Below are 25,028 nucleotides of genomic sequence, written 5' to 3' on the forward strand. Positions count from 1 at the left end.
AAGTGAAGAGATGGTGAGGACTGAGGAGAGATAAAGGAGGAAGGATATTTAGAGAGGGTGGGGAGTGTTACTGTGAAAATAAAAGTGGAAGTGAGGAATAAAACGACGCCTATTTTATTAAACCAGAATGATCCTATTGCTGCGGTTTTTAGAAGGAACCGCAACAATAGACTAAAATAATATTTTTTTTAATATTATTTCAATACATTGCTGCGGTTCCTGTCAGAAACCGCAACAATATATTTGGTCAAATGGTAAAAAAAAAATTCAAAAATTTTTCGTTGAAACCATATTGCTGCGGTTTTCGGCCAAAACCGCAGCAATATGGTTGTTTTATATTTTTCCTTTTCTTTTATGTGATATATTGCTGCGTATGGGTAACCACAGCAATATCACTGCAACAATAAGCAATTATTCTACTAGTGATAGGAAAGAGATCCTAGCTTAAAAGCACTAAGTGTTAATTCAAGTCGCAAAGACATTGACACTAATTCAATTGTTTTGTTTTGCCCAAAGCCAGTTTTCTTTTTCTTTCATTCCTTTTCTTTTATCTCTTGTTGAACCTGTGGGGGATTGTTGGAAGTTCAACAATTACTCTAAAAGAAAAACCTCAAAGTGAGGAGTGGAAAAAATAAAGTAAAAGGCTCTTGTCCCACATTGGAAAAATAGTTTTGCTTCACCTTGTTCATTAGTAGGAGTTCCTTAGCACTTCTTTGTTAGATAGAGTGTTAGATGGATGGATGCACCACACGCGCGCCGGCCGGGCCGGGCTCGAGCTCGTGGCAAGCGTGGCGTGGGTTGTGGGTCTGTGGTCCATTTTAGATTTCCTTCTTTTGTTTTGTCGTAAATCACCAGAATCTCGGATTGCGATTATTACCGTATTCTGTACTCGTTGCTGGCAAGATTTCTGGAGTCTAATTGATTCTCATTTATTATATTTATCCTTCCGTTTTTCTCGTTGGAGTCTTCTTAAAAGGTTGTTTCTCTTCAGTCAAAAGATATTAAAAAAAAAATAACTTTCTTAAAAACTTCTCCAGAAAAATGTTCTCTGGTTTTTGGGCAACTTTCTGATCTCCATCCGAGGTGTGTGAGTGCACATATAATTTGGAGTTGTGCTAATCCTAGAGGACAATCGCTTGGTTTCTACTGCACCGGGTTAGCGCAAAATCATCTTTTAGGACAGTGGTCATCCACGTCACGACAAACTGCTCTCCGTTCACGCTTCAATAGATAAGTATCATTTTATTGTTTTAGTTGCAAGCTTGCAACATAACAGCCCCCGTAAGTGGTCCATTTTAGATTTCCTTCTTTTGTTTTGTCGTAAATCACCAGAATCTCGGATTGCGATTATTACCGTATTCTGTACTCGTTGCTGGCAAGATTTCTGGAGTCTAATTGATTCTCATTTATTATATTTATCCTTCCGTTTTTCTCGTTGGAGTCTTCTTAAAAGGTTGTTTCTCTTCAGTCAAAAGATATTAAAAAAAATAACTTTCTTAAAAACTTCTCCAAAAAAAGGTTCTCTGGTTTTTGGGCAATTTTCTGATCTCCATCCGAGGTGTGTGAGTGCACATATAATTTGGAGTTGTGCTAATCCTAGAGAACAATCGCTTGGTTTCTACTGCACCGGTTAGCGCAAAATCATCTTTTAGGACAGTGGTCATCCACGTCACGACAAACTGCTCTCCGTTCACGCTTCAATAGATAAGTATCATTTTATTGTTTTAGTTGCAAGCTTGCAACATAACACGCCCCCGTAAGTGGTCGTGCCCGGCTAGCCTTATTCTGTGCTACCCCGCAGGCCATAGCCTGTGCTTGCGGGATCCTTTGATAGACCGCCGCAACTTGTTCCACACGCCAAATTCTTGAGGTTAAACTCAATTAAGGACTCTTTGAGAGTGATAATTCTCTTATTTTTCCTTCTTACTCCCAAGTCCCAAATGAGTAGTTCAACCTAGAAATGGACATAGATTCTCTACCCAACTAAACCTGGTTGTACTGCACTTATTATTTTAAGGTATGGGTCTATGTTTTTGAGACACAATGGATTTGAAGCGCCCTAGTCTTAATTTAAAAACGAGTATGTTACATATTTTTTAGACTTTAACGTGACCCACATACCCATGTACTGGTACATATAAACATTCGAAACTAACATTAATGGGTCGTTCGAGGAACTTTTTATGTTCAAAAGATTGCCCCTTTTGTAAATAAATACTAATATTTTTTTTAAAAAAAAAAATAGTGACTTTTATAGTTGTGTCTTAGGTGAAAGAATATTTTATAGTTGCATCCCCTTATTAAAAAAAATACAAATGTTCTCCTTTTGAACTTAACATTCATTTTATTGAATCGAATATTCATTTCCTTCTTAGTGTTGTATTCGTGTATGTGTTTTGTTCTTATTTTCCTGCATTGTAATCCGTGTGCACCTTTTGTATAATACAACATGTATACCATCTTCGCCTTACATTCACTAAGTAATTCCCAATTGTAACAAAACTTGCGAATGGTTGGGGTTAACTACCTTTCTTATAGCACATCTTTGAAATACATACCTTTCGTTTTTTTTTTTAGAAAATTTCCTGATGTACACCTCAGTTTTGACATAATTCTCAAAATACTTTCATTTTGAAATCCCTCAAATACCCCTAAGGTTTGACACATTACTCAATATAAACATAGATTCAAGTGCATTAATCTTCAGAGGTACTCTTAAAAATTAATTTGTAAATTTCTAAATCGAATAAGGGTGTTTTTGAATATTATGCCTAACCTCAAGGGTAACTCTGAGATAATGTTAACTTTGTAACAAATTTTGTTAGAAACACAACATGACCTTTCTACCATTATTTTAGTTTTCGGAATTCTAACAATATATATAGCAACATTCCTTCTTCTTACTTTTCTTTATTCCTATTGCTTTTGTCCAAAATACAAGTCCTCTCTTTTACTACTCACCCACCAATTCTCACCTTCTTCCTCTTTCTCTCTTTGGACTTTTACTCACACTTTGAGGCTCTCTTAATGTAGAAAAAATTCACAAATTCTTATATGCGGTCGGCCGCATCTATAACTTTCCGTGTGATCTGAGCATATATAAAGCCAAATAGAGAAACATAACCCTTTGCACGCACGTGCCTTTCACTGTTATGCGTTCCTCTTTTCTTCCTCCTTTCTTCTCCAATCTCCTCCTTTCCCCTTTCTCTCTACTTCACTTGTTCCAACCTCACCAAATCATTAAGCTAAAAAACTGGAGTAATTTCGCAAATGAAATCAAACTCCATGAAAATTCGAAGCTCAAAATCCTAACTTCTTTCCCTCCTCTGTTAAGGAAGATACGATTTCGTGGCAGAAGAGAAAATTTTCGGCGATTGATGGAGTTGAGAGCCTGAAACTGAATGAAAATTACTGTTGTTCGATGGCGGAATTTAGTTAAGCCCAACCATACGATTTCACCAGTTAGGGTTGAATACAACGATAAAAAATCAGTGGCGGAATTTGAGGTGTACCGCGTACGTGAAGAGTGAAAAGTTGCAAGATATTTGAGGAATTTACGGTTTGAAGTGTGAAATGGTGGACAATTTATTTCTGTAAGGTGCTGGCGATGATGATAAATATGATGGTGGTGGTGATGTTGAAATAATTGAAATTAATGAGAATGGTAAAACTGTTGCAAGAGTTTAGGTATGCAAAAAGAGTAGCTTGGAGTAAAAGAGTAGTGTCGGTTAAGGGGTGGTGTAGTGTATGTTAAGCCTTGTAATTTGAATGTTGATTAATTATTAATGGAGAAGAGTTGAGAATACAATGAAAAAATCCCATGTATTTGTATGAGTAACCCGATTTTGTTGACAAGAGTAACCCACCTTAAAATATTTGTATGAGTAACCTAATTTAATCCTTTGAGTAACCTAATTTAATCCTATGAGTAACCTACTTTAATCATATCTAGTTTAACCTTATGAGTAGCCTCATTTGTTCATACCCGTAACTCCATTTAATCATATGAGTAACCTCATTTTATTTACATAAGTAACCCGTCTTTGTTGATAAGAGTAACCCCTTTTATTATTACGCGTAATCTTAAAATATTATATCAGTAGCCCTATTTATATTTTGCAGTTGCCTCGTTTATTTTTTAGGAGTAACCTTGTTTAATTCTATGATCAAGCAACCTATTTTAATCACATGAGTAACCTAATTCAATCCTATGAGTAACCTATTTTAGTCATATGAGTACCCTAGTTTTACATTATGAATAACCTAATTTATCCATACTAACCTCATTTGTTCATACCAATAACCCCATTTAATCATATGAGTAATCTTATTTTGTTCATATAAGTAACCCCATTCATTCATAAGAGCAACCCCATTTATTGATACGAGTAGCCTCATTCGTTCATAAGAATAACCGCATTTGATCATACGATGGTGCTATTTAATCGTAGGAGTAACTCCCATTTATTCATACAAGTAACCCCAAATGTTCACTAAACTAACCCCATTTTTTCATATAAGTAACCTCACTGAATTAAATAATAAGACGATCCTATTTAATCAAACTAGTAACCTCCATTGTTTACAAAAGTAACCTTATTTTTTCATATGAGTAACCTTACTAGTTCACAGTATTAACCTTATTTAATCATACTATGACCCTATTTAATCAAGTAACCCCAATTGTTCACACAAGTAACCCATCTTCTTCATACGAGTAACCTCATTCATTCATAAAAGTAAACTGATTAGTATTCCCTGTTGTAATAAAATTAACCACATTTGTTTATAAGAGTAACATCTTTTTATTGCTAAGAGTAACCACATATTCATACAAGTAACTCCTACGAGTAACTCCATTTATTTGTAAGGGTTTGTGCATAAGGGTCAATTTCAAAAGGTCATATCTCACAACACACTTAATATTTTAAGAAGATTCAAGTTGGAGATGAAAATTTGGCTCGATAGCTTTCCAACCTCGGTCAAAAGCTCGATTCCGATGATAAACAAGTGATATATGACCTTTTGGAAATGAGCTGACGGGCTAACAAGGTGACTCCTGCTCGGCCACACCTATAATTTCGCGTGTGGCCTGTTGTATGCAAGACACACTGAAAAAATTTACAAAAACTCGGGGAAGAAATACAAAAGTCTACCCACTTGATGGCTACTAAGACATAATCCGTTAAAAGATAACAGTTACCAAATTATTAATAGTTTGAAAATATCAAATATAAAAAATTTAAATCTAAAAAAAAAAGACCTTTTTGTTTACAGTTCTACCATTTCAATTTGTGACATTATTCAAAAAATCTATTTTAACCATCTTTTTTTTAAAAATCCTAAAGCTTTAACCACCATCATTTTTTAACCATCATTTTCCAAATAGTAGCAAGTAGCAACTATCAAAAGCAGAGAAAGTATCACCCAATACCCGGTATGGGGAGGTAGTTGCCCATACCGGGTATTTTATGTTATTTAGTTTAACAGTGAAGGGTGAAGTGGTAAAATCCAGCATGATAGAAAAAAGGAAAAGAAGGGGCTGAAATGTAATTGCAAGGACAGAGGACAGAGAAAACAAGAAGTGGTAAATTACAAGGAGGACAGAGGACAGAGAAAACCAGAAGTAGTAAAAGCTAAAATCCAGCATACAATCGTATTGATGATGATGATAATACTTGATGATGATTATTATTGATAAACGATTGAGGATGATGATGATAATTGATGATGATAATTCTTGATAAACCATTGAGGATGATGATAATGAGATGGTGCACCAGATTAGTTTTAGCATTTTGTGGGATGGAAGTGAAAAAGAAATAGGAGAGAATGGGGTTATGTAATTTGGTGTTGGTTATTATTGTTGTTGTTGTTGTTGTTGTTGTTGTTGTTGTTGTTGTTGTTGTTGTTGTTGTTGTTGTTGCTGCTGCTGCTGCTGCTGCTTGCGTGCTGTTTGTTGTTGTTGTTGTTGTGTGTTGTTGCTTGTTGTTGCTGTTGTTGCTGTTGTTGTTACTGTTGTTGCTGTTGCTGTTGTTGTTGTTGTTGTTGCTGTTGTTGTTGTTGTTGTTGTTGTTGTTGTTGTTGTTGTTGTTGTTGTAAAACAAATCAATAAAGATCAATGTCTTTAATTGTCATTTCACACCCTAAAATACTTATTAGCTTTTATCAAACAGTTAAGTGTTACCAAACACATTTATATAAACTGCAGTCAAATTCGTAGTCAAATCCACTAAATAATCCGTAGGGTTATATTAATTGGTCAAAAGGATGGACTCCAAAGTGCTGAGATTATAAAACTGTTCTTGAATTTAACACGATAAATCCAATAATAGTTTTATAATTAGTAGATTAGAAGTAACAGTTATATAATTAGTAGATAAGAAGTAACAATTGTTAGATAAAAAGTAACAATTAGTAGCTAATAAGTAATAAGTAATAATGAGTAGCTAATACTTCCTCCATTTTTTTTAATTGTTACATTTCCTTAAATATTCTTTTATTTTTAATTGTTACATTGTTTAAACTTCTATTAGTTGGGGTCCTTAGCCCATCAAAAAGTAATATCTCTTTTAGTTATTAGTCAATGTCTAAATTGTTGTGCATACAACAATGTATAAATTGAAAAAAAACGGAGGGAACTATTATCTCATTACTCTAATTGTTATAAAAAGACTCAAATCAAAGAAACATTATCTCATTACTCCAATTGTTATAAAAAGACCTAAATCAAAAGAAAAAAATATTACTACATTATACTTGCATTTCTTTATTTTAATTATAAACCGTGAAAGGAGTAATATGATTATTCAAGTTAAGCGTTCAAAGGACTAATATGTTTATTTCAAGTTAATTAATTAATTAAAATAAGGCATTCAAAGAAATAAGGATTCATATTACTCAGTTAAGTCGTGAAAAAAAAATATAGTTTAATAGTAATCCAATTAATATGTAATAAATAATACATGTAAGAGTGTTATTATAACCATTTTTATTAAAGTCCCCATCCAGATTTTATACAATCTTATGATTTTGCGGTCTTATGATTTTACGTTCCGATTCTATGTTCTGGAAAGATCTTTTCGATCCCGATCTAAAAAAATATGTTCACTTTTTTAAATTCTTAACAATCATACAATGCATATCATAATTCATATCAGAGCGGGGTGAAATTATATCCATCATTGATTGAATCATATCATATTTTAGTCAATCATATTATGTTCTTACTTATTTTCATAAGCAGTCACTGGTCCAGCCATTTGGGAAGTGGTGAGTATTAGAGTTGTCAATTCAGTTACTCGAGTCGGGTTCAGGTTGGGTCATCTCAGGTTTCAGGTAATGTTCGGTCAGGTCGTGTCAGGTCATTAAATCAAACAGGTCGGGTGCAGGTCGGGAACGATCGTAATTCGGTCAGGTCTGTCTCGGTTAATTTCTGCTTTCAGGTTCAGTCGGGTTCGACGCGGTCAATTTCGGGGCAGGTCAACTTTCGTTATCATGTGGTGTCGGATCGGGTTTATTGCAGGTTTGTAGCGGGTGCTGTCAGGTTCAGGTCATGTGTGGGTCGGATACTTATTAGGTCAGGCCAATAGCGGTTTGGGTCATGGTCGAGTCAGTTTCAGGTTGGTAATTATCGGGTTGTACCATACTTGGTTTTAGGTCACTTTCGGGTCGCTTCGAGCACGGAACAGGTCATGAATTCTGTGTGGCGCTGCTTCAAATTTGTATGTTATTTAAGATTTCATTGAAAATCAATGCTGGAATAGTTCATCTAGTTATATACCTTTTTATAGTAGTGTTAGTTTATGATTTTTGTTACTATGTGGTGAAGTCAATGACAAGTCGAGTTATCAACAATCAACAAGTCGGGTAACATGTAGAAACAAAATTAGGTCAAATACATATCGACAAGCCGGGTAAAATCCGGTAAAATTGGGTAATATATATCGACCAATCGGGTAAAATAATGTATCGGGACGCAATAGGTCTAGTAAAATCAGGTAACAGGTCGCAACAAGTCGGGTTAATGACAAGTTACATCGAGTTATAATCAGTTTCAGGTCCTAATCAGGTCAGGTGTCGAATCGAGTTCAGGTCATTGTCAGGTCGGATCATTTCAGTTATCAGTCTTTTTCGGGCGGGTATCAGTTCAGGTTCCGGTCATAGAGTATCGGGTCAAGAGCAGGTATCAGTTATTATCGGGTCGGGTGCAGGTCAGGTTACAGGTGACCTATTTTGCCAATTTTAGGTGCAAGTCAGTTACAGGTCATTACAGGTTCAGGTCGGGTTATCAGATCAGGTCATTTTTTGACAGCTCTAGTGAGTATGCATGCTGTTATTGTCTTCTAATATTTGTTTTGGTCACTAGAGTTGTTTTTAAATATTGAAATTGTAGCTTATTTTTCAAGATTTGGACTTATTTGTCGATTTGGTATGAATTTATTATAATGTGATATGGTTCAATAAGGTTTTATACGAACTCCTCAATCTGTCATAAGGTACTTAACTCTTATTTTGATTCTCTCATAATGTGATATGTTTCACTCGCTTGTGATAAGATTCAAGCGTTTTTTGGATATTGATATGATACATTTAGTAAACTTGTAGTTCACTAAATATTTTTTTAAAAAAAAAGATCCCTCAATTTGTGATATGATTCACTAAATATAAGATATGATTCACTCAATCTGTGATAAAATTCAACCACTTTTTGATATGAGTCCATCAACTTGTGATATGATAATGTTGTGATTTACTATTTATTTTTTTATAAAGGCTCCAATTAGTGACGCGATTCACTTACAATCTCATATAAATTTCATGCTATAATATGACTAAGAGTCTGTTCTCTTCGGCATAAAACAACTGAACTGAACTTATTGGAGTTGAACTGAACTGAATTGAACTAATTGGAGCTGAACTGAACTGAACTGAATTAAATTAAATTGAATTAAATTGAATGTAACAAATATATAAATAATATTTTAAACAATAATAATATGAATATTAAATAATAATTATAATGATAAGTAATAATAATGAATAATAATAAGAATAATATTTTGGATATTTTTAAATGATAGTTATAAATAAATAATATTGATAATCATAAATTAATAATAATAATAATTAATGATAATAATGATAATTAATGATAATAATGATAATTAATAATAATTATTTTATATTATTTGTATTAATATATTAATACTTGATGATGATATATAATAACAATAATATCTAAGAAGTAAATTAATATTACTATTTTTATAATTAGATTTAATAATATAAAAAATATTTAGTAATAAAAATAATGATTGGGTTGGACCGCGAAAATTACATCATAAAACGTCTTGACGCGATTTGATTGGTTTATGGGCTAAAAAAAGTGGGTTTATTTGTGCTTTGACCTAAACCATGTTCCTCCTAATAATAATAGTAATAATAATGAGTAAAGGTATAATAAAAAAAATAATATATAGAAACAACAACAACAACAATAATAATAATAATAATAATAATAATAAAAATGATAATGATAATGATGATAATAATAATAATAATAATAATAATAATAATAATAATAAGAGTAATTAGTAAAATAAATTATACCAACATAATAATAATATTTAACAAAATGATTATAAAAGAATGGAGCTGAGCTGAGCTGAACTGAACTGAACTGAACTTATTGGAGCTGAAATGAACTGAACTGAACTGAAAATAAGTTGGGGAGAACAGGCCCTAAGTCAGCTTGTGATATGTGTAATTGAAATTTTGATATGACTACTCACTCGCTTTATTATATGAAGGGATCTTATTTTACTCAATTACTAATCTGATTCGCTTAATATATTATATGGTTATTAGTTTATTAAACTAGTAGCTAAGACGTGTTTCACTTAATTGCTAAGGTAACTAATAAGTAACACCTTACGTATTTTAACTCATATCACTTATATTAAACTCATATGAAAATAAGAATTAACAATTACTTACTAATAAGTAACAATTAGTAGCTAATAAGTAACAATTAGTAGCTAATAAGTAAGAATTAGTAGCTAATAAGTAACAATTAGTTGCTGATACGTAACAATTAGTTGCTAGGGAGTGTTTCATGTCATTGTAAAGGTAGCTAATGCATATCCGTAACAACCATACAATTTCCTATCATAACTCATATCAGAGTGGGGTGAAATTATATCCATCATTAATTGAATCATATCAGAACATCATTCAATCATATATATTATGTTCTTACTTATTTTGAACATTTATAATAAGATAAATAAATGTAACTATTATAAAAGTATGAATAAATATAATAAATAATCGCATAAATATTACTACTTAATTTACTTTATTCCAATAATAAGCCGTAAATGGAATAAGGAGTTGGTATGTTAAGTCGTGAAATACATGACTATGATATTTACTTTACATATGTTATATATGTATGGATTATTTAACTAGACTAATACAAAAATATTCAACCAACATTTAATGGTATTATTTTATCAAATGCTTATAAATAACCCTTTGTATGCTTTTTTTCATTTATCACAATTCTTCTATATCAATTTTAAAATGACTACTACCGAATGAACGAGTTTGGATGTGACTATTATCGAATGAACGAGTTTAGATGTGACTATTATCGACTAAACGAGTTTAAATTTCACTATTATCGATTGAACTTAACGAGTTTAAATGTGACTATTATCGATTGAACTTGATACGTTATTATCATATGAGCATAGACACACTATAGTTGTAAATTAAAATACCAACACACGATTATTCTTTAGTGCATCTTAAGTTTTTTTTATCGAATACGAGTTTACGATAACTTTTGTAACTTAAAAAATGAACTTTGAATATAGTAAACATGTTATTGCATACAATTAATTAGAGATTATTAATTATGTGGTATTTTCATATCAGTTGGCATGTGAATCATGTCCCATATTTGATTAATCATATCAAATGTTTGATGAATCATATCATAACATAAAATACGCAAAGATATACTTCCTCTATTTCTAAATAAGTGCAACGCTTCTTGTTTTCACGTTTGCCAATGCATTATTTTAACCATTAATATCTTCAATTATCAATAAGTAAAAATTATAAAAAGTTGATATTAAAAAAATTCACATTCAAACGAATCTAACAAGATCCCACATAACTATGTTTTTCCTAAAATGTAAATCACTAAAGCTAATTAAAGTTTAAACTGTGAATAGTAAACACTATGCAAATGTTGCACTTATTTAGAAACGGAGGAAGTATTCAATATTGTCCGATCATTGACAATTTACAAAATCGAGTACTTCATTGTACTCGAGTATAGCAAATCGAGTACTTCATTGACAATTTACAAAGCCGAATACTTCATTGACAATTTACAAAATGAAGTATTTCATTGACAATTTACAAAAACGAGTACTTCATTGTACCAAAAGAACTTTGATCACCAAAATATATTAACTTCCAACCACACTTCATTATTTACAATTACATTTCAAAAAATTATTATACAACTTTTCAAATCATACAACATTTACCTTATTACCCACTATTTTCGAACATTTTCTTTTCCTCTTATTTCCATTTCTCACTTCGTCATCCTGTCATCACTACAAGAAAAACGGCCAATTACGACCAGATTTCTCGTCGCAAAAGGCTCAAATCTGGTCGTAAAAAGTCTTTTACGACCAGAAACGCGTGTGGTCGTCAGCGATTGTAAAAGGCTTGGTCGTAATTGTTCTTTTGCGACTAGATTTAGATCTCGTCACAATTAGTTGTCATCTACGACCAAAAATCTGATCGCAAATGACATTAAAAGAAATTTTAAAAAAAGAAATTAGCAACTAAGTTGCCAATTTCAAGTAGTTACAATTTAATGTTAAGCAAATAAACAACATTGTCGTAAAAAAAAATAAATAATAGTAAATTAATAATATATTTTTATTAATAATTTGATGAATTTTGATACAAGAAATCAAAAGAAAGAATAAAATCTAAAAACTAAAATTTACACAAAAAAAACTTGAATTAACTATATTAATTGTTCATCAAAAAATAAAAACTAAAAACTAAAATCCCAGCTCCCTCGCCGCACTCCAGCTCCCTCGCCACGCGCACGACCTGATTAAAAAAAAGAAAAATTAGAACCAAATTTCATACAATTCAAACCCAGAAATTCGCATAAACACATTCATAATTCAAGCCCAGAAATTCGCATAAACCCACCACCAAATTCGCATAAACACATTCATAATTCAAGCCCAGAAATTTCATAATCACACCACCAAATTGCCGAAAATAATCATACAAAATTGAACGAAAAACAAAGCAAAAAACGAAAAATCAACCTATCCCAAAACCCATTAAATTCAACCCAAAACCCCCAAAATTACAAACCCCAAACCCACATAATTCAAGCGCATAAAACACTTGAAATTCGCATAAACAATACAAATCCTTAAAAAAATTTGTTAAAAATACAAATTTACCTTTCCTTCAATAGCAGAATTTCAACAACAAGATTTTCGACCCAAATTCCTTCGAAAACTTCCACCAAGGAACGGGAACAATGGAGATTTGAGGAGGAGAGAGACGGAGAATTCAGAGGAGAGGAGAGGAGAGAGACAGAGAATTCAGAGGAGAGAGAGAAACTATTTTTTTTGACCAGAGGAGAGAGAGAAACTTTGAAGGGAAAATTCCTGTGCTCTTCTTTCACCTAAATTGAATTACTGAGCGAAATTACAATTTTAGCCCCGGTATGGGTAACTAGCAAGCCTTAAACCCTCTCAAGTCTCAACCCCGAAAAAAACCCAAAACCCTCCGCACAATTTTGTTGTTTGCACAAGTAGCAGGCAGCCGCACCAGTTTGGGTCTCTCGTCGGCGGAAAAGATGGTGAAATCTTACCTCCGGTATGAACCTGCGGCAACTTTCGGGGTAATAGCTTCTTTAGAATCCAACATCAGCTACGATAGCTCAGGGAAGTTTCTTCTCTCTCCTGCTCTTGAAAAAGTGGCTGTTTGGCATGTTCGTCAAGGTGTTTGCTCCGAAACTCTCTCTCCTTCTGCTGCATCTCCTGCCCCTTCTCTTGCCGTCACTGCTATAGTTTCGTCTCCCTCCTCTTCTCTGGTACTATCTCTCTTTCTCTCTCCAATTTTCTATCTGTTTTGTGCATTGGTTTTATATTCTTTAATGGGTTTGTTTTGAAGTGGGATTTTGTTGGGTATGTGAAGTTTTATTCTGGGTTCTGTTAGTTGATGTTTTTTAGTGGAGCCCTTTTGAGGAAATGTTGTTTTGTTTGTGTATTTTGATGCAAAGGAATGAGCTTTCAATGTGGGAATGTGTATGCTTTTGCTTTGGCTGTATTGTTGGATAAAGTTTATATTGAGTTTGAGTTTCTCCAAGATTCTATGGAAATTTATACAAGAATTATGTCAGTTAAATCTCATATTGATGCCAATTTAGGTAGAAGAAGCCTGTATGGGATGTTTTATATACACTTGTGTGTGTGTGTGGGGGGGGGGTGGTATATGAATATGTGCTGGTTTGATAGTTTTTTGTTCTCGGTGTAATTCATTTTTGGTTCTTTTGGTTGTTTCAGGTGGCTGTTGGGTATGCTGATGGGAGCATAAGAATATGGGATTTTAGTAAGGGAACTTGTGAAACAACATTGAATGGGCATAAAGGAGCTGTGACTGCTCTTCGTTACAATAGTAATGGGTCAATGCTAGCATCTGGTGGCAAAGATAATGATATTATCTTGTGGGATGTGGTGGGCGAGACTGGCCTTTATCGTCTACGTGGGCACCGTGATCAGGTATTTTTTGCTGCTCTTTACTTTAATGTATCTGTCTTTTAAATGAGAGAAAAAGGGGTTGGACTGGGGAGTTATAAGTTTTTGCTTCTGTTTGTTCTTTGAACTTTTTGGGGGGAATGATACGCATTTATGAGTTTGATCATCTTTGTAAGTATTGAGGAATGTTTGTAAATTTACCATCATTAGGTGACAGACCTGCTTTTTCTGGACTCTGGGAAAAAGCTAGTTAGCTCCTCGAAGGACAAGTTTGTTAGAGTCTGGGATATTGAGACCCAACATTGTATGCAAATAGTTAGTGGCCATCATAGCGAAATTTGGTCAATAGATAGTGATCCGGAGGAAAGATATGTGGTCACAGGCTCAGCCGACCTCGAATTGCGGTTTTACACTGTAGTCAAGCATGATTTGGAAGGTGGAGCAACTCTAGGAAGTTCTGATCAGAAGGAGTCAGTAGATGATGGTCTTATATCAGGCAGTAACAAGTGGGAAGTCTTGAAGCATTTTGGTGAAATCCAGAGGCAAACCAAGGATCGAGTTGCAAAGCTAAGATTTAATAAGCCTGGTACTCTTTTAGCATGTCAAGTGGCAGGTAAGACAGTGGAAATATTTCGCATCTTAGATGAGGCTGAGTCCAAGCGCAAAGCTAAGCGCAGAATTCACAGAAAGAAGGAGAAGAAAGAGAAGAAAGAAAAGAAAGAAAAAGAAACAGAGAATGGTGATGTAAAGCATGCCTCATTAGAGGATGGGAGCAATCCAACAATTGTAGTCTCTGATGTCTTCAAGCTTCTCCATATTTTAAGGTCTGGAAAGAAGATATGTTCAACTTCTTTCTGTCCAATCAATGCAAAGAATTCCCTGGCCACATTAGCCTTATCATTGAACAACAATTCTATAGAAACATATACCATTGGTAGTGATTCAAGTACGCAGACACTGGCTATTGAGCTCCAAGGTCACCGTTCTGATGTTAGAAGTCTTAGTCTTAGCCCTGATAACTCTCTTTTACTGTCAACTAGCCACAATGCAGTGAAGATATGGAACCCGAGTACTTGTAACTGTCTTCGAACAATTGATTCTGGTTATGGGCTATGCAGTATGTTTGTTCCTGGTGATCAGAGCAACAAATACGCACTTGTTGGAACTAAAGGTGGCAAGATTGAGATTATAGATGTTGCCAGTGCTACATGTGTGGAGGTAGTGGAGGCTCATGGAGGCCCCATCCATTCAATTGCTGGCTTGCCCGACAAAACCGGTTTTGTTACAGGCAGTGCAGACCACGAGGTTAAGTTCTGGGAGTATCGCAGATTGAAGAAGTCTGGTGAAGTGAGTCCTCTGTGCTCTTTATGTTTGCTGCTCTCTTGCTTAAAAATTCATTAAGTCTATCACAAACTGCAGTAGGTTTGGTGCCGTAGCATTTTTTTATTCAATTCATGTTCTGTAGTACGACCTATGTGCTCTTTGTTATTTCTTTTTTTGCTTTAAATTTTCATTGAGCCTATCCCAAGTAATTAGTTGCTAAGGACTTAGGGTATGTTAGCAGTTGAAGAAAGTCCATTTTCCATGAGTGGTTCCATAGTGCTTGTGGATAACCCTTTCCCTTGAAGGAATTAATCATCCAAAAATAGCTACACTAGTCTAAACTTATCATTGATAAATCCTCTGCATGTGAGGGTCTATCTTTATGTGGCATTGACTCTTTGACTCTGAAATGAATCGCTGGATTCTTACTCTCTTAAGGATTTGAAGTTGCTGAAGTTATTGCGGTACTCTACACAGGAGAAAAGCTTTCTTACAAAATTATGGATATTATATGGACTATTGTGTCAGCAGCCACTTCATCTTAAAGTTGTTCTGACTGGGTATTATATTGATTGACCAGAGTAGGTTGTCCCACATTATAAGTATGTAAGCAAAATGAACTGCTTTTTCTACTACTCAACTTTGTGAGTTAGATATAATCCCATATTCCCATCCAATTATCTAGCGTATACTTTATCCTCAGTACTTTGTCAGGTTGTGCACCATTGTCAGATTATTACGAGTTTACCTGTTCAGTGTCGAGATAGATTATGGTATTTTATCTTTTGTGTGTGGTCCCTCCATGTTCAGAAATTATAAGGAGCTAGTTATTATAGTTCTGATAGAAGCTTTGAGCTGGTTATCTCAAATATATGGTATAGGGTAATCTTACATCTATGATATATCATCTTGTAGCCAATCATGAACTTGCAACTTTTATTAACAGGGCTTGGAGCGCTTAACGGTATCAAATGTGAGGACAATGAAAATGAACGATGATGTTTTGAAGATTGCCCTGAGCCCGGATGCAAAGTATATTGCTGTTGCATTGCTGGATTGCACAGTGAAGGTCAGTGTGGCCTGATTCTTTCCTTTGTTTGCGTTCAGAAATGTATGATTGAATAGTTGTTTATAGCTTTTCTTAGAATTTAGAAAGGCAATAGGATGTGATTGCATCTTTATTTCTTCTCAACTTTCACTCCACTTGTTGCTCATTTTGATTATTCCTTTCTGGTTTCATATACTTCTTGTTACTGTTTTTGACGCCTATATATCTTTGCCAGATCTTCTTTGTGGATACATTGAAATTCTTCCTTACACTCTATGGTCACAAATTGCCTGTGTTATGTATGGATATATCATCTGACGGGGACCTGATAGTTACGGGGTCTGCAGACAAAAATTTGAAGATATGGGGTTTGGACTTTGGTGACTGCCATAAATCAATCTTTGCTCATGCTGACAGGTACTTATATTAAACTATTGGTGCTTTAATTGTCTAATGACATTAATCCCTGGTGCTTTAGTGCTTTACTTGACTAATCGGCTTCTTTTTCTTGTGGCAGTGTCATGGATGTGAAGTTTGTTCCTAATACTCACTATGTATTTAGTGTTGGAAAGGACCGGCTTTTGAAGTACTGGGATGCTGATACATTTGAATTGCTTTTGACTGTTGATGGACATCATGCAGAGATATGGTGTCTTGCACTCAGTAGTCGGGGTGATTTTATTGTCACAGGATCTCATGATAGGTCCATACGACGTTGGGATCGCACTGATGAACCATTTTTCATTGAGGTATCCTTTTCTAATAGCCTCCTTTGTTATGTAGTGAGCCTTTTGGAAAACTATTCAGTTAATTTTAATTCAATTGTCTGTGTCATAAACACCATTTGCAGGAAGAGAGAGAAAAAAGATTGGAGGAAATGTTTGAGGCTGACATCGATGGTGCATCTGATAATAGATATGCCCCAAAGGATGAGCTTCCGGAAGAGGGTGCTGTGGCATCAGCAGGAAGAAAAACTCAAGAAACCTTAACTGCAACTGACTTGATTATTGAAGCACTGGATATGGCAGAAGCTGAAATAAAGCGTATTGCTGAATATGAGGTACTGTTACTGATACATTCATATAATTTTTGTCCAATGAGTTCATTAACATTAACATGGTCACTCTGGGCATCTTAAGATTCAAGTTCTTAGCCGACCACAAAATTGCAAGGTGGGTTCATTGGTGCCCTGCTTAAATGGGTGCACCAGCTGATAAATGAACTGTATGCCAACTTTTTAAATATCGATTGACCTCTCTTTGTATGATTTAATCACTCTCTTCTTTGCCGCCAATGCCTATGTGTGTGTATATGTACTATATATACAAAATTAAGTTAATTGGTCTATGCATTGTGATGTACAGGAGGAGAAAGCAAGGGGAACCGTGGCCAAATTCCAGTCTAATATACTGATGCTTGGACTTTCACCCTCTGATTATGTTCTTCGCTCAGTTTCAAATGTCCGGCCCAATGATCTTGAACAAACTTTACTAGTACGTACATGCTTTAGTGGTTCACTTAACACTTTTGAGTAACTTTTTGCAGTTTACCTAGCATTTACATTCTCATGTTCATCACTTTCACGTACTTTTATGGTTGTTCAATTCTGCCATTGGAGAAATGTCTTTCTAATTTAGTTCCATAATGGTGGCAGGCATTACCGTTTTCAGATGCTTTAAAACTGCTTTCGTATTTGAAAAACTGGACCACCAATTCTGAAAAGGTCAGATTACTAATCCTTCTTATATTGATACTTCATATTAGTATACCTCAATAAGGCATTACTTTATGCCCACTTTCTTTGTTTAAGTTTCCCCTTTATTTTCACAATGATATGGTTCAGATAAACAGCTGAACCAAAATTGAGAAACTTTATGCCTGTTGATTTTCTGTTAAGATGTAAAATCTAGTGACTAATGTGTTTTAGTTGTTTCATTTATTGTCTTGTATTGAGTATTTTCTTTCTTGATGAGATTCAGCCTCATTCTCTTTGTAGTTTGTACTCCTCTTCTATGTTGTCTTATATTGACAAATGACAACGTGGTAAATTATCTTGTGTATTTGCAGCTGTTACGTGTATAATTGTATGTCTAATATAGGATTATTGGCATCAGCTGTGGCGGAGCCACTGTTAGTCATGGTGGGTCACGTGATCCACCATTATCGGAGGAAAAAATGAAGTTCAAAATAATTTTTTTTTTTTTATAAAGTTGACCGAATATCATGGCTCCTTATATGACGAACGATAGGAAGAAGAGGAAAGAAACAGGTTCAGAACGTCATAGTTGAAGATCTGAAGACAAGAAGAAAAAATGGTGTATCTGTTCTTTTTTGTTTTAGAACCAGACAGGCATAGAGTATGAGGACAGAGAGAAAGAGAGAGAGAAAGAGAGAAAAAAGGCTGGTCAAGATAGAGGTGGGAAGTGGGGCATGGGCGCATAGCCCATTTAATGAAATATTCGATTCAACCATTAAATGAAATGTCTTGACTCTTGGAGTCTTGGTACTTGTAATGTTGTACATGTATCCGTATAGGCATGAATCATTTTTATTAGATTTAGAATTTTAAGTTGAAAATTTATTAGATTATTTTTCATTTAAAGCTATATTTTATTAAATTTAAAATTTTAAGTTGAAAATTTCTACGGCCAATTTTAAAATTTTCCCCGGGCCCAATTATTCTCGGGAACAGCCCTATTTTATTTTATCTTTGAATACATACAACAAGTAATGTACAACTTCCTAAAATTTAAAATGTTGAAAGAAAAATAAAAACAGAGAAGTACTAAAGAAAGGAATTTTTTTCTTTGAAACATAAATAAGAAAGGATCGTGTTTCACGATACTTAGTACAAAAATTTAGTAGCACTTGGCAAATTTAAAATAAAAATCATGCAACGACAATTGCAATGTAGTGTGCGATCAACTCATTCGTTCAAGTTTCCAACTTCGCTACCATTTCTGACCGCAATTGAAAACGCATTTTGAAACTGTGTTGGTGACCCACCATTCATAAAATCCTGCATCCGCCACCGGGCATTAGTATGTTCGGTATTTATATGCATAAAGAATTGTATTGGCATCCAAACAAGATGACAGAGTACTTTTCCTTGTTAATTTTCGATGATCTCTTTACCTTTTTCCTTGTGAAGCAAATGTGAAACTTAGGGGAAAAAAAGAGGATGGTAAGCTCAATGAATTGAAGCTTGTGCTCTTTCCCTCTTTACCTTCATCCACACAAACAAGTGCGCAGCTTCACACACACACACACGCACACATCTTATAGATGGATACATTGATGTACACTTGCATGTACATAGTGGGACATGCACACACATCAATATATAAGCACACATGAATATGACCTTTTTGCATGTTCTCATATAAATGAATGTGTATGCACACTTGTGCACATGTAGAGATACACATGCACTTGCACAACGACATTCACATGCGTATGGCATGTACCCACACACCATGGCGCTTACCACACCCTTACGTGCCCACTTGAGATTTTAGGTCGGTCATCGGATGCAGATCCGAATCATCTAAAATAAACAGGTCCAGGTCTAGATCCATCTTGTCTTGCCTGGCAAAGGGTTTGGATTTGGTTTCACATGAAATCTTTTTTCACAAAAATTAAGTTGAAGCACCTAAAATATTTATTTGTTCAAAAAAAGTATCATTATCATTCAGCACATCTTAGCTAACTTCACTTTTCCAACACAATTACATTATTGTGATTTAATTATGAGGAAAATAGACTATTACCTATCTTTTGAAATATATTCATATTTCACATTTAAAAGGACAATCTAGATAGTATCAATCATACCCTAGATCTGGATCTGACCCAATTTCTTTGGATCCAGAATTTCAGAGATCAATCATAGCCTTGGCCGCTTTTTCTTCTGCAGAAACTTGAGAGACAACCAAGACATCTGAGTTCAAAATATATTAAATCAAATTTGACTAAAAGTTAATCTTATTGAGACTTCAAGATTGAATTTAATTCCTCATTTGGTTGCATGAAATTGTTTCAGTTTGGATCCTAAATTGAAAAGCCCCCCATCTAGTGAAACCCTAGCTCTCAGATTATGGTAAAAGTTGGAGTCAACATTTATGACATGAGAGGGAGAAGTTCACCTAAGTTTCTGTTGAATTGTTGGGGATTGTGATAACAAGGTAGCTTCGAACAAAATCACGTGATTTCTGCGATATTCATTTTGGAAATACGACAGTTTTCCTTACATGGCTGCAAGAGTATTTTATTATATCGTCACCTCATTGGTGGTCGGAAATAATGTGTTTAGTCACGTTGAAGGGGGATTGTTATTATGTTTTCCCACTTTACTGCTCATTGACTTTTCCTTTACAATTTATTTTTATCTTACCTTTCCTTTTCATTTTTATTACAATGAAAGAAACAATACAGACTTATCTAATCTAGGTTTTAGTATATGCTACAATTGAAGAGTTTCTTGTTTTATGAAAGATGCTTTTATCGATTTTATATATGAAGAATTGCTTGCATAATTGCATGTAAAGATGTGAATGAGCCCTGTTACTAATTATGATTTTCGTTTAGAAGTGTTTGAAATAGTTAGTGAACCAAGTAAATAATTGAAAAGTGACAATTGCACGGATAAGTTTACACTAACCTGTCAATTTGGAATGATCCAATTCGGGATTTCCCTTGGGAGGTCAGAAAGGAATTGGAATGTAATAATATCGATTCATGCAGAAGCAAAGGTTCTCTATTGATATCAGGAAACCCAGCCCACAAACCACAAAATAGACTGACTGTAAATTGTGCTCCCATTTGCATTCCAAATAGCATAATGAATCATCACTAGGTAACACTGAGCTAAATCTATGGCTCCTGCATATTTGTACTAATGCTATATGTTGCTGAGCTGGCAGCTTAGACTGCTATAACTGAGTCACTGTAGCCCTTTCATGTACTGCCTCATGATTGTTTGAATGCAGTTTCTGGGTTTCTTGGTGAGATCATCACATAACCTGGTTTCTTGGAAGTTATTTTTCAGTTATCCAATACACCTAAGCTGCATATGTGAACCTTTTTCTGCGAGGTCTTTATGTCAATAGTAAACATCAGACATTGACGCTCCACATTGCAATTGCAGGCTGAGCTCATCTGCAGGGTTGCAGTTGTATTGTTGCAGACGCATTATCATCAGTTAATAAGCACACCTTCTGCAAGACCTGTCTTGAGTGAACTCAAAGATATTTTGCATGCAAGAGTGAAGGTATCCTATAGTTTGAATTTTGCTTGACGCTGTTTGTTTCCTGTGGTATTATTGTCATACATAATTAGCGGGCTTGTGTTTTGTACTATTTATTTGCAATATAATCGTTTTCGAATAACTTCTGTAGTATGAAGATATTTTAGTTTGCACTAATAAATATTTAAGCACTAAAGTTAATCGCTGATGGATTAAACTCTGTTTGACTTCTGTCAATTGAGTGGTTTCCATCTTGTGGATGCCTTTCTAGAGCAGTAAATTGCAAAAGCTTATCATAGTTGATGTCTTGTTGAGGTGCAAACTTCACATATATGTTCTGCTCGTAGGCAAAGTGGAGGTTAGCTTTGTGATTTGTGAGTGTTTTAGATTTTATTATAATGCCATAGCCCATATGTAGTAGGTGAGGCCCTCCCTCCCCTTCCCCTCCCCCCATCCTGCCTCCTTCGCACTAAATTACTACCTTCTTTTCCCATATCGAGTATTTGCTATTTGATTTAGGTGGTAGAGCATTTTGCAATCAAAATGCCTTTACAGCTTATTTGATAGGTAGCAACAAATGACAATAATCGTAATAAAATTATACTCCCTCAGTCCCTTTCTGTTTCCCTGTTAAGCTCTGTTTCCCTTTTTAATTTTTTGGTTGAATAGATTTCATGGAAGACAAAAATGGTGGGACCAAATAGAGTCAATGTGAGAGTAAAGTTGGCGTCCACCATGATCATTTTTTGAGGGGGCTAACTCAGAGGGGTAAACCAAAAGGAAACTGGGCAAAGTTGAAGGGATGGAGGGAGTATTTAAGATTGTTATAAAAGTTCCATTGCAATGTCCATGGTACTGCACCTATATCCCCAACTCGTGTTTATATACATTGAACTAGTTGTTGGTCGGAGCGCATTAAGCTTTTCCATAAATTAAGTGAAATATAGATCTATTTTATATACTTTGAGATTTAAATCAGTTACATATTATTTTGATACTACATTTTTATTCCAAGTACCATCTTTTTTTTTTTTTTTTTATAAATTGCAATGAGCAGAAAATTCGGTGAATAGATTTCTTGGTTTAGTCGAGAACTTTTTTTTAGTTCTTCATTATTCGGAATTTTTTACCATATAGAACGTTCATGAGCTAGAAAGTTAATAGTTTCTGTTTTGTGAAAAAAAATTACGGCAATGTTTTTAGCACATTTTTCTAAATAGCTCTATGTATGAGTTGATAAGAAAAGTTGATGTGTAATTGCGTTATCATTGACAGTTACTTAAAAAAATGTTGTAGCATTAAAGAGTTACTCCCTTCGTTTTAAAATATAAGTCGTTTAAGGTTTTTGCACATAGATTAAGAATTTAGTTAATTATAGTTAGATTTGCACGGGTAATAAAAATTAACATTAAATATTGTATTGATAATACAAAATAACCTATAAGCTTATCTTGATAACATAAAGTTGCATTTAATCTTACATTGGTATTGTAGAATGCCTTATATTTTGAAACAAATTCTTTTAGCTAAAATGCCTTATAATTTGAAACAGAGGGAGTACAAATTATAGGCATGATTTACTCCCTCTTATTCACCTGTCGTTATTTATGTCATTGGAGTGTTGACAATTTAACAGTTTTATTTCATTTTACATGAGGTTTGGAGAAATAATATACTTCCTCCATAACAAAATAAATGTTACACTTTGACTTTCACTCTTGTCGATGCAGTACTTTGACCGTTAATAACTTTAATTGTGTATTAGTAAAAATTATAAGAAGTTAATATTATGAAAGTATACATTGAGACTAATCCAACAACATATCATATAGTAACGGTTGATTTTATTTATAACTAAAAAATGCATGGTCAAATATGAATAGTGCATTTTTCAAAGTTTAAGATCTATTATGTTATGGAGGAAGTAATTAGGTTAGGAGCTATATATAAAGTGAAGTTGTAGCTCAGTCTACAAAGTTAGGGCAACAGTTTAAAGGTTTTGAGCTAATATTTTTCTTACATTGAGTAAAACAAACATTTCCAAGCTGATGTTTAAAGGTTTTGAGCTAATATTTTTCTTACATTGAGTAAAACAAACATTTCCAAGCTGATGTCATGTCATAGTTGGTGTGGCATCAAATTTACATTAGAGAGGGGTTTCATGGGGTGGATTTCATGTTATGACCACACTTTTGAATAATAGGTTTGGATTTCCATTACCATCCTTTACCACCACTTTTTGGTATTGAGTGGCTATGGATTGATAAAGAAACAAAGATAGATGGTTGGTTGGACAAACAATTACATCAACAGTGGCATGAGACTTACAAGATTATCTATAATCTATGTAGTATTAATCACCTACAAAAAGTTCAGGACAATGCTCATCTTTCTTCAAAAAGTGAATGATGTGACTTGTGTTTGCATGACAGGAATGCAAAGATACTCTTGGCTTTAATCTTGCAGCAATGGATCATCTCAAGGTATAAATATGTACAGTCACATATAGACATCAAAATGCTGTGACTGATGCAACAGACAGCGAATACTGACTTTTTATCTACTATTTCAGCAACTAATGGCTATGAAGTCTGATGCACCATTCAGAGATGCGAAAACAAAGTTGCTAGAAATCCGTTCAAGGCTTGCCAAACGAAATGATGAAAGAACAGACACAAGAGAGGAACGGAAGAAGAAAAAGAAGCAAAAGAAGGGAAGTGATGGACATGCCTGGACTGTAGTGCAATAAGAGCAAGATACAGTCGTGGAAAAATGGTCAATGCATTTGTACAAGGTATAAATTACCTGTATGCTGCGCTGAACATTCAAGATGCCTTTTAAGGCCATCATCTGGCGCACAAATTGAAGTCGTGTTTTTGCACAATTTTCCAACGTAACACCGAGGAAGAAGAGAAATGGATCTTGGATCCCATGATTTGACGCGGTTTAATGGTGAACCTTGAGTTTTGATTACCATGTTGCTCGCTGAGATATCTAAGCCTTTAGCAGGTGACAATTGGACTGCTGGTCTGGTTCTTATAGGTGGACATACATCCATTCACTTCTCTTCCTTTGTGTTTTAAGAAGAAGGTGAAAATCACCTCTAAGATGGAGTAGTGAATTGAGTTCTTACATGTATTCTTCTTTAGTTTGTAGCCTTTGAGTTGTTGATTCAGTTTGTGCTTGCTTTTCTTTACAGTTGTGTATATATCCAAAGATTAATCAATTTTGGTGATTCTTGGTGAAACGAGTTTTGTTTTGTATAACAAGTTAATTATTTCCCCTGCCATATTCCAGACCGTTGCATATCATGAAATTTCAATTTTATTAATATTAAGTGAATTATACAATTTATCTTGTGTAGTTTGAGGTTCAATTATGTTGTAATTTCTTTATACCATCTAAAAATGTGTGTTTGATTTATTTTTGAATTACAAACACAAAATTTAGATAACAAACAATTAGTCTGGTAATCTTTAAATAAGCAAAGTGAATAGAGGAAGTAATGAACAGAGGCACATAACACTTACATAATAATCAGTATGAGCATCTCATGCAATTAAACAAAGATACTTTCAAGATGATAAATTGT

General features: G+C 34.2%; 1 protein-coding gene and 1 long non-coding RNA gene across 2 annotated transcripts; one reads left to right on the forward strand and one right to left on the reverse strand.

Annotated features, from left to right (window-relative positions):
• Positions 1-11,946: 11,946 nt before the first annotated feature.
• On the reverse strand, positions 11,947-12,664 carry LOC130589592 (uncharacterized). The gene is made up of 2 exons (XR_008967133.1): positions 12,519-12,664; positions 11,947-12,150 (listed from the first exon to the last, which is right to left on the reverse strand). It is a non-coding gene; the product is annotated as an uncharacterized LOC130589592 (long non-coding RNA).
• A 255-nt stretch (positions 12,665-12,919) lies between these two features.
• LOC104908849 (uncharacterized) lies at positions 12,920-24,786 on the forward strand. Its single transcript, XM_010698011.4, has 12 exons — positions 12,920-13,156; positions 13,629-13,844; positions 14,031-15,167; positions 16,090-16,212; positions 16,427-16,608; positions 16,709-16,940; positions 17,042-17,251; positions 17,556-17,684; positions 17,846-17,914; positions 21,338-21,460; positions 23,869-23,919; positions 24,009-24,786. Exons 1-12 carry the CDS (start codon positions 12,920-12,922, stop codon positions 24,183-24,185), a joined length of 2,886 nt encoding a protein of 961 aa, XP_010696313.1. The 3' UTR covers positions 24,186-24,786.
• The last annotated feature ends 242 nt before the right edge of the window (positions 24,787-25,028 follow it).

The sequence above is a fragment of the Beta vulgaris genome, chromosome 7, assembly GCF_026745355.1.
Source record: "Beta vulgaris subsp. vulgaris cultivar EL10 chromosome 7, EL10.2, whole genome shotgun sequence".
Taxonomy (NCBI): Eukaryota; Viridiplantae; Streptophyta; class Magnoliopsida; order Caryophyllales; family Amaranthaceae; genus Beta; species Beta vulgaris.

What these genes read in the sequence shown, in the direction of transcription:
- LOC104908849 (XM_010698011.4), top strand. Translation starts at nt 12,920, where the DNA reads ATGGTGAAATCTTACCTCCGGTATGAACCTGCGGCAACTTTCGGGGTA. An exon ending in TGCTGGATTGCACAGTGAAG is followed by an intron (nt 16,213 to 16,426) that starts GTCAGTGTGGCC and finishes TATCTTTGCCAG; the next exon opens with ATCTTCTTTGTGGATACATT. An exon ending in ATGAACCATTTTTCATTGAG is followed by an intron (nt 16,941 to 17,041) that starts GTATCCTTTTCT and finishes CACCATTTGCAG; the next exon opens with GAAGAGAGAGAAAAAAGATT.